Raw genomic sequence first — 13,370 nt, 5'->3', positions numbered from 1 at the left:
TCTTCCCCAACCCCCATTTTAGTATGTGCCAGTCCTGGGGCTTAAGTGCACAAGAGTAGTACTCTACCACTTGAGCCACAGCTCCACTTCTGGCTTTTCTAGTTCTTAACTGGAGATGAGTCTCACGAACTTTCCTGCTCAGGCTGGCTTCGAACAATGATCCTTAGATCTCAGCCTGCTGAGGAAGTAGGATTATAGATGTGAGCCACTGGAGCCTGGCTCTCCTCTTCTTTCTGTGCTTCTGAGCTGCAGTGAGGTGCGCAGGTTCCTCCTCTATGTGCTCCTATCATGATACATACATACACAGTCTTGCCCCTAAAAGCAACAGGACCAAGCAACCACAGACTGAAACCTCTGAAATCACGAGCCCAAATAAGTGTTTCTTCCTTCTAAGCTATTATATACAATCTAATGATGAAAAGCTGAAAGACATGGGTGAAAATAGTATAATGACTGCTGGAACATTCTGTTGCATTTGTGCTGCAGTGCCATGAGTTTTACCCACTGTTGCTGTAGTATCTTCAGTGCAACTACAAAACAGGACAAAGGCAAGCAACATCATTTCATAACTATGAAATAGTTTTGCCTGTCTGTATCCTCAAAGTGTCTTTAGTAGCTCAATCTATGAAACTTATTTTAAACATTGCTGCTTTGCTAGAATGTGAAGCTCCTTAAAGTTAGGGATCTTTGTTTTGTTCAAGTTGTATCCCTTGTGCCTATATTTGGTTATATAATTGATGTTCAGTAAACAGTTATTAAGTAAATAGGTGGAATAAATAAGTGACTGAATACATAAATGTAGTAACATCTGTTTTCAGCTGCTGGGAGGTAATTTAAAAAATTCAGGATTTTTATAGTTTTAGATGTAATTTTATATTTTACAGATTGTCTAATATTAAATTAGAAAATAATAGTAATCATTTTTTTTCTTGGCAAAAACATTTATTTGCAGGAATGGCAAAAGCAGCAGGAATTGAAAACTATACTGCCAGAGTTTGCATGGGAAAGTAACATTAGCCTAGGAAACAACTCCTGCAAACTGGAACACTGCCTGTGACCTAGAAATGGAGCAAACCTCAGGAAAGGAGGATGAAGTACTGAAAGCTGCCACTTCACATAATTTCACCAACAGTGTCTGAGGACACTTCACAGGTTTGGAAGGAATTACGTGCAAAACGAAAAGGGAAACCAGGTGCCACTAGCTGTGATACTAGCTACTCGGGAGGCTGAGATCTGAGAGTCATGATTCGAAGCCAGTCCAGGCAAGAAAGTTTTTGAGACTCTGATCTCCCATTAACCACCAAAAAGTTGGAAGTGGAGCTGTAGCTCAAGTGGTAGAGATAGTAACCTCTGAGTCTGACAGGAATCAGAACATGTAGGAAGCCATAGAATTCCTATGGTTTAAATTTTAGGAAGCAAATTACAATATGTATTAATCCCAGAAAAGGACTTGCATACCTAAATGTACATATTAACACAAATGTGAGTTATAGATGTGGATATGTGTGTGTGTGTGTGTGTGTGTGTGTGTGTGTGTGTGTCAGTCCTGGGGCTTGAACTCAAAGCCTGGGTGCTGTCCTTGAGCTTTTTTTTGCTCAAGGCTAGTGCTCTACCACTTGAGTAACAGCTTCACTTCTGGCTTTTTGTTGTTGTTGTTGTTGTTGTTGGTAATTAATTGGAGCTAAGAGTCTGATGGACTTTCCTGCTCATGCTGGATTTGAACTGTGACCCCCCGCCCCCACCCAGATCTCAACCTCCTTGTTTGTTTTTGGGGTTTTTGCCTGTCCTGGGGCTTGAACTCAGGGCCTGAGCACTGTCCCTAGCTTCTTTGTGCTCAAGGCTAGCACTCTACCACTTGAGCCACAGCGCCACTTCTGGCCTTTTCTATATATGTGGTGCTGAGGAATTGAACCCAGGGCTTCATGTATACGAGGCGAGCACTTTACCACTAGGCCATATTCCCAGACTCAACCTCTTAAATTGATAGGATTATAGGAATGAGTCACTGGTACGAGGCTAGATGTAGATTTTTGTTGTTGTTGTTTATTTGTTTTGTTTTTGTTGCCAGTCCTGGGGTGTGGACTCAGGGCCTGAGTACTGTCCCTGGCTTCTTTTTGCTCAAGGCTAGCACTCTGCCTCTTGAGGCACAGTCCCACTTCCAGCTTTTTTTGTATATATGTGGTGCTGAGGAATCGAACCCAGTGCTTCATGTATACGAGGCAAGCACTTTACCACTAGGCCATATTCCCAGCCCTGGAAAAATTTTTTTAAGGCTTTTCCCACTTATGGCTGGTGCTCTACCACCTGAGCATTGTCTATAGTCCTGTTTTTTGCTGGTTAACTGGCAATAAGAGTCTCATGGGTTTGGCTGACTGTGATCCTTGATACTCAGATCTCAACTTCCTGTGTAGTTAGATTAGAGGCATGAACCACCAGCATCTTTCCAGATGTGGATTTTTTTCAGAAATGCAAACTTTATTATTATTTTTGATTTGCCACTGTAAGAGATGTAGATGGGCCAGTAAGTTGACAGGGGCTTAAACAAGATACCTTTCTAACCCACAGAGGTTTTGAAAAAAGACAGCCCATGGTTGAAATGGTGGTTAAGCTCTACAACTCCCTCAGTGATCCAACTCCTTTCAATTTACTACTCCTTTATCCTTTAGGTACTAGAATACTGCATTTGTTTTAAGGATCCAAGATGGCTGCTCAAGCTGTAGCTACTGAATGTACATTTCAGGCAACAGAAGCAAAAAGGAAAAGCAGGAGACACATTTAACTAGTGTGATTCCTTCAAAGATTTCTACCACTTATCACTTGTTTCTAGATAAAGCTGCAAATGAGAATGGGTACATTTTTATGTAAAACTTGATGCTCAAGTAAAGAGTTCTATTTAAATATGGAAGGAGAGAACAAATACTGGAGGAAAGCCATTATTTTATGTATAGACAGTTCCCTAAGGATCATGTACAAACATTCCCCTGGTCTCATCTCTTCAATGTTTTTTTGGTTTTTTTTTTGGCCAGTCCTAGGCCGTGAACTCAGGGCCTGAGCATTGTCCCTGGCTTCATTTTTGCTCAAGGCTAGCACTCTGCCACTTGAGCCACAGCGCCACTTCTGGCCATTTTCTGTATATGTGGTGCTGAGGAATCGAACCCAGGGCCTCATGTACACGAGGCAAGCACTCTTGCCACTAGGCCATATTCCCAGCCCCTCTTCAATGTTTTGTACTATGGCCTAATCACTGATGCAGAAGGTTTGTGTGTATGTGTGTGTACACCTGTAGCAGGGATAATTTAATAATGTCAGTTACTTTTAAATACATGATTCTGTTTGGTTACTCTACATTTTTCTACCTATTAAAAGATGACATTTAAATGCATTCTTAAATGCTTCCCCATTTAGAAACTGTTTACAATTCCTTATTATTCTGATATTATTCCTACTTTTGCAAGAAATGCAAACTTTAAAAAATACAATTTTACTGTTTTTATTAAGGTGTTGTATGGCTGGGTTGTCCTTTCATAAGTCAGGTACATTTCTTCTTGGACAATGTAACCCCTTCCTTTACTTTTCCCCAGTTGTGAATTTGAATGAAAATCAATATTTGTATAAGAAACTGCTGCATAGCAGGTGAACTAGCTAATAAAATATTCTGGTTAGTAAGGAGTTACCATGTAACTCACTGTTTTGCAATGAATGAGGCTCAATTCAATCATTATTTAATGACTGCAGAGGCACTTCAGATCCTCCTTAAGCCCCAGGGAGTCATCATCAGGCAGGGCTTATCATTAGAGAAGGACTGGGAATGCAGTTTAATGAAATATTAAATTACATGCTCTTTGGTTTCTAGTTCCAGCCCTGCCACTGGTAATTAGCTTGGCAACAGGTAAATTCCTGAACACTTCTATTGTTTAGCTTCTCCTTTTCTGAATTCAGGAATACTTAGGAAGTACAAGCATTTGCAAAAAAAAAATTGAGTTCCTGGTCTGGGAATATGGCCTAGTAGCAAGAGTGCTTGCCTTCCATACATGAAGCCCTGGGTTCAATTCCCCAGCAACACATATATAGAAAACAGCCAGAAGTGGCACTGTGGCTCAAGTGGCAAAAAGAAGCCAGGGAAAGTGCTCAGGCTCTGAGTCCAAGCCCCAGGACTGGTAAAATAAATAAATTAATTAAATAAAAAAATGAGTTCCTTGAAAAAAAACTGAATTAAATGTAAATAATTAAGTGTGAGGATTACCCAGAATACAAAGTATTCTAGTCCTTTTTTTTAACTTAAATTTTTGTATTGCTATTATAAAGGTGATATAGAGTGCTACTACAATTTTAAATTGCCAAGACTGACATAATCTGTCTGTTCACCATATGGAAAACCTTCAAAGTGCTTCCCCAACCCAGAGATAGTAAGACAAAGACAAACTAACACCAGCCATCCTAGTACTGCTGAATGGTTCATAAAACACAGCAGCATCTGTCAGACTGACCTTGTTAGGCAGGCAGAAGGACCAATTCTACTCTCCAAAGAAAGCAAGGAATAAAGAAATTGTTGCCTTAGCTTGAGGCAGAACTGGGACTTCATAGGTCCCTATGCCACAGCTGTCTCTCATCTTGCTGAGTGAAGAGGGAAGCAGCACCCAGGAGAAACGTGCAGCACAACAGCAGGCAAATGACCCAGCTTCCCCGGGCCCTGAAAACACAATGCTCAACTCACCTGCAGCTTCACGGCAATGACCACTGAGCTAAGATCTTTGTCCATTTCTTTCAGCATGATGAGTTTCTTCAGGGTCAAGCTGAAGAGCCTAGAAAAATACAAGGAAAGAAGGGCCTATCAAATGTAAGAAACTTAACGCACAGATGCTGGGAGAATCTACTTTAATTGAAGAACATGAAGAGGGCATGCGTTAAACAGTAAGGGATCTGATTTTAGCTCAAATTCATTTTGCTCCAGCAAACTGTCAGTGTCGCAAATCAGGACACTGCCCCCTAAAAGTGATGTGGCTGTCCTTACTCTCCAGTTTCAGTGACTGTCATCTTCTCTGTCCATGGCTGCTTTGTAGCAGACCTGCCCTGGCTGGCTTTGAACTGTGATCCTCAGATCTCAGGATCCAGGACTACAGGTAAGCCACCAGTGCCCGGCATATTCTCTACTTTTGAGAAATTTGTAACCTAGTTGAGCAACAGACTTAGGTCTACCAGACAATTAGGGTGACGGTACATAATGAAGTGCTGAATTACAGAAAAGGAGAACAAGTAACTGGGCTGAGGCTGCAGGGAGCGCATATTATTGGAGCACAAGCAGATTCTCACCCAGAAACTGTTTTCTTTAGATTTTATTAGGCTAAGTCTGGAAGAATCAAGCTGTGCATTTGATAACTAGGTAGAGAATAGAACAAAATATAATGACAAGAACCTTCTTTCTACATTATTCTAGTTTGTGCCTGGTTTTAAGATGAAGGAAAAATAGCCTCAAGTAACATCTGCAAATGATCCTCAACTTGCAACTGACTATTGTTTCAAATCTATTCCCATTATATAATAGCTAGAGAGGTCTAACAAGAAATGGTCAGATTTCATCCCCGTGTGTGTGTGTGTGTGTGTGTGTGTGTGTGTGTGTGTGTGTGTGTGTGTGTGTGTCTGGAACTCAGGGCCTGAGCCACTGACCCTGAACTTTTTGCTCAGGGCTAGCATTCTATCACTTGAGCCACAGCTCAATTTCCAGTTTTTGGTGAGCCATAGTACCACTGGAGACAAAAAGTCTCAAACAGTGGCTTCAAACAGTGATCCTCAGGTTACAGACTTTTGAGTAGCTCAGATTATAGGAAAGAACAAGTGAAATGGCCACTTTTTGTGTATGTGTGTGCCTGTGTACTGGTTCTACAGCTTAAACTCAGTGTCTGGGCACACTCCTGAGCTTCTATTGCTCAAGGCTAGCAGTTTACCACTTGAGCCACAGATCTACCTCCAGATTTTTAGTAGTTCATTGGAGGTAAGAGTCTCACAGGCTTTCCTGCCCAGGCTGGCTTGAAACTGCAATTCTCTGTTCTCAGCTTCCTGAGTAGCAGGATTATAGGCATGAGTCACTGGCACCTGACAAAATGGCCATATTTTAGACAGAAAAAAAGATGAAACAAAGATCCGGATGAAATCTTAAAAAACAACAACAGAATAGCTTCTGAATCAATGATGGTCCTTTTGAGACCAGAACAGATAAATGCAGAAGTAGAAAACAAGTGACCTGGATTATTCCTTTGTCCTACCAAGAAGTGGCTGTATCATACAAACATGTCACTTTTCTCTCTGCATTGGTTACTTAATCATAAAATAGGAAGAACAAGCTCAGTCTTCCCTCAATGTTTTCAGCATAAAGTGAAAATCAATAGAAAAAAAATCTAAGAAAGGTTTTCTTTTTTGCCAGTTCTGGGGCTTGAACTTCAGGGCCTGGGCACTGTTCCTGAGTTTCTTTTTTGCTCAAGGCTAGCAGTCTACCACTTGAGCCACAGTGCCACTTCTGGCTTTTTCTGATTATGTGGTGCTGAGAAATTGAACCCAGGGATTCACGCGTGCTAGGCAAGCACTCTAACATTAAGCTACATACATTCCAAGCCCCATGAAAATTTTTGTTTTGTTTTTTTGCCAGTCCTGGGGCTTGAACTTGGCCTGGACACTGTCCCCGAGCTTCTTTTTGCTCACTTGAGCCACTAGCAGTCTACCACTTGAGCCACAGCGCCACTTCTGGCTTTTTCTGTGTATGTGGTACTGAGGAATTGAACCCAGGGCTTCGTGAATGCTAGGCAAGCACTCTACTACTAAGCCATATATTTTATTGTTGGTAGTGGGCTTGAATTCAGGGCCTGGGGACGGTCCCTGAGCTCTTTTCCTCAAGGCTAATGCTCAATCACTTTGAGCCACAGTGTTACTTCCAGTTTTCTGGTAGCTAATTGGAGGTAAGAATGTTCTCACAGATTTTCCTGTCCAGGCTGGCTTTGAACAACAATCCTCAGATCTCAGTCTCCAGAGTGGCTAGGAATACAGACATGAGCCACCAGTGCTTGGCTTCCAGTTTTCTTTTACAACTAGTGTTCATGTGTCAGTTGTCTCTCTGAGCTTGGCTCACCTCACTAATATGATTTGCTCTAGGTCCATTCATTACCTTGCAAATGACATAGTATTCTTTCTAATGAATCAGTGAAATTCCATTGAGTATATGCACTACAGATTTTTTTGTGTTCTTTTTTCTTCCCAGTCCTGGGGTTTGAACTCAGGGCCTGAGCACTATCTCTGAGCTTCTTTCACTCTAGGCTAGCTATCACTCGAGCCACAGTGCCACTTCTGGCCTTTTCTTTTTTTTTTTTTTTTTGGCCAGTCCTGGGCCTTGGACTCCGGGCCTGAGCACTGTCCCTGGCTTCTTCCCGCTCAAGGCTAGCACTCCGCCACTTGAGCCACAGCGCCGCTTCTGGCCGTTTTCTGTATATGTGGTGCTGGGGAATCGAACCTAGGGCCTCGTGTATCCGAGGCAGGCACTCTTGCCACTAGGCTATATCCCCAGCCCCTCTTCTGGCCTTTTCTGTTTATGTGATATGGAGGAACTGAACCAGGGCTTCATGCATGCTAGGCAAGCACTCTACCACTAATCTACATTCCCAGCCCTACACTACAATTTTTTGATCCACTCATCTACTGTAGGGCATCTGGGCTGTTTCCATAAATTGTCTATTGTAAATAGCATAACTAAGCTATGAAATCAGCTTAGGTGCCCAACAACTTAAAGATTAAAATTCAAAGAAAGTGTAAAAAAAGACAAACAACTACAAAAGCAATACTTGCAAAACTGTTTGGTGTAAGTGAACTGACCACCTCAGGGGGGAAAGGGTAAGGGGGGGAGGGGGGTATGAGGGACAAGGTAACAAACAGTACAAGAAATGTATGCAATGCCTAACGTATGAAACTGTAACCTTTCTGTACATCAGTTTGATAATAAAAATTTGAAAAAAGCATATCAGTTTTAGTTACAATAATAAAACAATCACTATGCAATGTAAAAAAATTCAAAGAAAGTATTATTTAGCAATAAAGCAGAGTGAAATTATATCCAAGCTAGGGTGTGAGGTCCCAAGTTCAAACCACAGTACCATATACACATACACCCATAACCCCCCCCATATACACATATGAACTTGGAAAACATATTTGAAGCACATAATACTGACAAAAGGTCTAAAGTATAAAGAACTATAATTTGATAAGAAAAAGAAAAGTAACTCAATGAAAGAGTGGGCAAAAGACATGAACCAACAATTCGTATTTCCAGAAGAGGAAACACTATTGGCTAATAAACACACGAAAATATGCACGGCCTCATTAGGAATCAAGGAGAAATCAAAATACCATTTTACACCCACAAAATTGGCAAAATTCAGGATGGGTGAAGAAGTGGTACAATGGAATTCATATGGTGGTTGTGGGAGTACTGACTAGTGCAATCATTTTAGAAAACGATTAGCCATCATGGTATAAAGGTGAACAAATGTGGCATCCATCATCCAGCAGTGTCACTCACGGGCTAGATTGAGCTGGGTAAGCTACTTTACCTCTTCTGCCTCTGCATCCTCATCCACAGAATGAGCAGGGATCCGTACATATGAAAGCACTGACAGCTCTGCCTGCCCACAGGAGGCTCTCTCTGCACTAGATAGTGTCTGCACTATGCTCATCAGAACCCACTTGCACTGCCAGAAAGTATTCAATAAAGTGTAGTAGCAAAAATCCAATGATACACCACAGTGAAAACAAGTGAACCTCATATGTTAATATGAGTTCACCGCAAACACTGAATAACGAAAAATGGCTGCAGAAGACCACCTATAGTATTTGTACTGTATCAGATTCAAAACCAAGCAACACATACATGAGATAAAACTCTGAAAGATAGGACATGACACACGAACAAAGCAAAGTCAGGATTTTTTTTCCTTTATTGTCAAAGTGAAGTACAGAGGGGTTACAGTTTCATATGTAAGGTTTCTTATCCAACTTGTTACCTCCTCCCCCATTTTTCCCCACCTCCTCCCCACTTACTCTCTCCCATGAGTTGTACAGTTGTTTTCACCAAATGGTTTTTTAAGTATTGCTTTTGGAATCATTTGTCTTTTTATCCTTTGTCTCTCGATTTTGGTATTCCCCTTTCCCTCTCTAGTTCTAATACACGTGTATACAGTATCCAGGGTACTAAGATGAGATATAGTGGGCTGGGAATATGGCCTAGTGGCAAGAGTGCTTGCTTCATATACATGAGGCCCTGGGTTCGATTCCTCAGCACCACATATACAGAAAATGGCCAGAAGTGGCGCTGTGGCTCAAGTGGCAGAGTGCTAGCCTTGAGCAAAAAAAAGAAGCCAGGGACAGTGCTCAGGCCCTGAGTTGACGGCCCAGGACTGGCCAAAAAAAAAAAAAAAAAAAAAAAAGATGAGATATAGTGATAGTGGGGTTTTGTAAAACCACAGGAAGGAAATACAAGAGAGAAAAAAAGGGTACGGTTTCACATGGCTTGTTGAAAATAATCACCACTATGATATAACACTTGTTTCCATAACGTGGAGTTCATTTCACTTAGCATCATCTTATGTGTTCATAAGGGCATAGCTATTGGGCTATTGTGATCTTCTGCTATGAAAGTCAGGATATTTAAAGGAAACAAAACAGGCAAGTGTGTCCAGTACGATGAATGGAAGAAGACACAAATGTGAGGGTGCACAGGCAAAGTTTAGACTCTACAGTGGGATCTGATTTTGCTTACGAATAGTACAGAAGTAAACTAAGTAAATAAAGCATATACAATGATTTGTACATGATCACCCTGCTGCTGGGTGAATAATGCCTTTAGAAGGGAGGGCTGCAGCAGGAAGACTGATCACTCAAGAGGCTGTGGTGATGGTCTAGCTAAGAAAGCAGGAGACTTTGGTCTGAAGCAATGAGAGCAATGAGATGAATACAGCATAGAACTCAGAAACATTCTGGCAGATTTGACATTGCTGATAGATTGAGTGCAGTGTATATGAAAAAAGAAAACACCATGATGCTTCAGGGATTTTAGCTTGAGCAACAAGGTAGGTTTTGGTGGTGCTATGTCATGAGATGACAGAGAAGGAGAAGTTTTGGGGTGAACAGGGGAGAACAGTCAAGAGTTTAGTTTATTCAGTTTTGAGACTTACTGACTATCCAAGTGGAAAAATTACAGTAGTCAACTGGCTACAGGTGTCCAAGGAAAGATCAAGCTTGAGACATGGAATCAGAAATCAAGGCAGAAAGATGGTATCTACAGAAATGGGATCAGCTGAGATCTTCCAAAGTGTTCTACTTTTCCAGAGGAGAAAGGTCAAGCAAAGAAAGAGAAGTACTACTGAGGTGGGGAAACCAAAAGGATGTGCTTTCACAAACTTGGGAGAAAAAAGTGCTTAGGAAGATGTTTCCAGTGCAGCTGATAGGTAAAATAAGCTGAGACAGGAAACTAATCACTGGATTTGACAAAATGGAGAATATTGGTGATCACAATCATACATTTCAGGGGAGTAAGAAAAACAAAGCTTCACTCCAGAAATGTAAGTAAGCAGCAGATAAAGATGAGGCCAGAAGACAAGATTTCAAGCTTAACAAATGAAGGCAGAAGACAGTGCAAGGAATGGAATCTGCACTTTGGTCTCCAGAGGGATCAGCATGAGCACCACCCCACCCACATTTTCCAGCACTCAGCTGCTAGTTAATATGTTTGGGGCCAAATAGTTTTGAATAACTTTCTTTGCAGTCTCAGGGTTTCCCTCTGGAGAAAGGTGAAGGTTTTTTTGTTGTTGTTTTTTTGTTTGCCAGTCCTGGGTCTTGGATTCAGGGCCTGAGCACTGTCCCTGGCTTCTTTTTGCTCAAGGCTAGCACTCTGCCACTTGAGTCACAGCGCCACTTCTGGCCATTTTCTGTATATGTGGTGCTGGGGAATCGAACCCAGGGCCTCATGTATATGAGGCAATCACTTTTGCCACTAGGCCATATTATCTGACCACACGGGGAAGGGAATGTGAATGTAGTAACTGGGAAAAATGCAAACTAAAAGGCATTTAAAAAGTAGCTCTCAGGCTGGGGATATGGCCTAGTGGCAAGAGTGCTTGCTTCGTATACGTGAAGCCCTGGGTTCAATTCCCCAGCACCACATATACATAAAATGGCAGAGTGCTAGCCTTGAGCAAAAAGAAGCCAGGGAGGGGCTGGGGATATAGCCTAGTGGCAAGAGTGCCTGCCTCGGATACACGAGGCCCTAGGTTCGATTCCCCAGCACCACATATACAGAAAACGGCCAGAAGCGGCGCTGTGGCTCAAGTGGCAGAGTGCTAGCCTTGAGCGGGAAGAAGCCAGGGATGGTGCTCAGGCCCTGAGTCCAAGGCCCAGGACTGGCCAAAAAAAAAAAAAAAAGAAGCCAGGGACAGTGCTCAGGCCCTGAGTTCAAGCCCCAGGACTGGCAAACAAACAAACAAACAAATAAAAAGTAGCTCTCAGCTGGGCACTGGTGGCTTGCACCTGTAATCCTAGCTACACTGGATGCTGAGATCTAAGGATCGAAGCTCCAAGCCAGCCCAGGCAGAAAAGTCTATAAGCCTCTCTCTTAGCTACAACTAACCAGCAAAAAGCAGGAAGTATAGCTATTGCTCCAGTGCCAGCCTTGAGCAAGAAAGCTCAGGGACAACACTGAGGCCCTGAGTTCAAGCCCTAGGACTGGCACATGTGCATACGTACACACAAAGTAGCTCTCACATTTTTTGAATTACATACAAGAAAAAGAATATAGCATACAAGAACACAGAAGGTTCAATCATGTCTTCCCCTAGTCCTACCTAAGGATGATGGGGCTATTACTAAAATCTCCTAGAGGAAGAGTTGAAATACATCTAAATTTATTTTCTCTGTAACGAGACTTGAATGATGAACTGCATCATATATATGAAAGAAATCATTAATTTTGTGGACTGCAAAAGAAGCTCAGTAATGACACAAAAATTAAAAGGCTTTAAAAAAGAAAAAAAGTAGCTCTTGCACCTGTAGAACTACATACAGGAAAAGGAATTTAGCATACAAAGCTAAACAGAAAAATCTTAGTCATGCGTCCTGATTCTGGAAGCATCTCAGGCATTCAGACCTGTCTGCTCCAAAAAACTGAAAAGCCAAGAAAGAAAGCCCTACACTGTAATTTCTGCTCCCTCCTCCCCATTCTTGTTCCACTTCTCTTCTTCCATTATTCCTGTCTTCAAACATTCAACTGCTGAAAGATTCTAACCATATTTAAACAAACAAAGCAAGAAAACAGAGTGATTTGGATTCAAGATGTCTTTCTCTATAAAGACAATCGGCATTTTAAGAAGTAGGTCATGTTGGGGGCTGAAAGAACTTGCCATTTTACCTTTAATGGTACATTTAAAAGTATTGTATAACCAGATGGTTTTCTGTTTATCCAGAGATAATTCCAACTTTCTCTGACATCTCTACCCATCCCACTCTAAAGCAAAATTCATACTTCCACAGAGAAACAAAACACACAGCTACTGGGGGTGAGGGAGGGACAGGACAGTTCTTATGTATTCTAGATAAAGAACTTTACAGAAAGGAAAAGACATTGTCCTACTGTTTGCAGTAATAGGGTTTCAAATAATCATATGCTGCCAAATTGGCATATCAATTATCAGAAGCTCAAATCACCTGAGAAAGTAGAACTTCAAAAGGACATATGGCTTCTCTTTCTCTACATGCAACAAGCCATGGAACTGTTTACAGAGAATGTTTTTCATCTATCAGGCTGCAAAACAGCCTTTGATAACAGAGACTGGTAATTTATTCAATTGGTAACTGAATACACAATCTCTGAAATGATCCATATCTTATACTAATTTCTCTACCCCCTCCATATATTTTAGTAATATCCCAAGAATTTACTACCCTGGTCCACATATTCATTCATCCTTTCACAAAATATTGTTCTTTGTCTAAGATGTTAAATTTTTAAAAAAGCATCACATGCTGACCTTTTCTTCGGCCTTCACTCTCTTGTGAAGTTTCCTGTGTACATGTGGAATAAATTGGTCATACTTTGCTCTTATTAATTAGGTTCCTAGAATCAGGCAGTCCATATATGACTAAAGGAGGGCTAAAGGCGGGGTTCAAGTGGTAGAGTGCTTAGTTTCAGTATCACAAAAAAATTAGAAACAAACACAAACACCTCAAACCAAAAGATACAGCTAATTCAAAGATCATTCGGAGAAGGAAGATGGTGCCACCACAGTAGGGAGGCACCCCAACTCGCTCCAACTGAATAGCGAGCTGGGAACTCCAGCACC

At 41.5% G+C, this 13,370-nt stretch overlaps 1 protein-coding gene across 3 annotated transcripts in view; it reads right to left on the bottom strand.

The window, feature by feature from the left end:
* Pacs1 (phosphofurin acidic cluster sorting protein 1) overlaps window positions 1-13,370 on the bottom strand; it is a 122,237-nt gene that overhangs the window by 34,588 nt on the left and 74,279 nt on the right. For all 3 annotated transcript variants that reach the window (XR_007213035.1, XM_048360897.1, XM_048360896.1), the window contains exon 2: window positions 4,715-4,802. Coding sequence is in view for 2 of the 3 variants with exons in the window: in XM_048360897.1 (XP_048216854.1) it covers window positions 4,715-4,802 (88 nt within the window). In the remaining variant the exon portion in view is untranslated. The remainder of the gene's footprint in view (window positions 1-4,714; window positions 4,803-13,370) is intronic.

This window comes from Perognathus longimembris, chromosome 13, assembly GCF_023159225.1.
Source record: "Perognathus longimembris pacificus isolate PPM17 chromosome 13, ASM2315922v1, whole genome shotgun sequence".
Lineage (NCBI taxonomy): Eukaryota > Metazoa > Chordata > Mammalia > Rodentia > Heteromyidae > Perognathus > Perognathus longimembris.
This window is presented reverse-complemented; position numbering and strand designations above follow the sequence as displayed.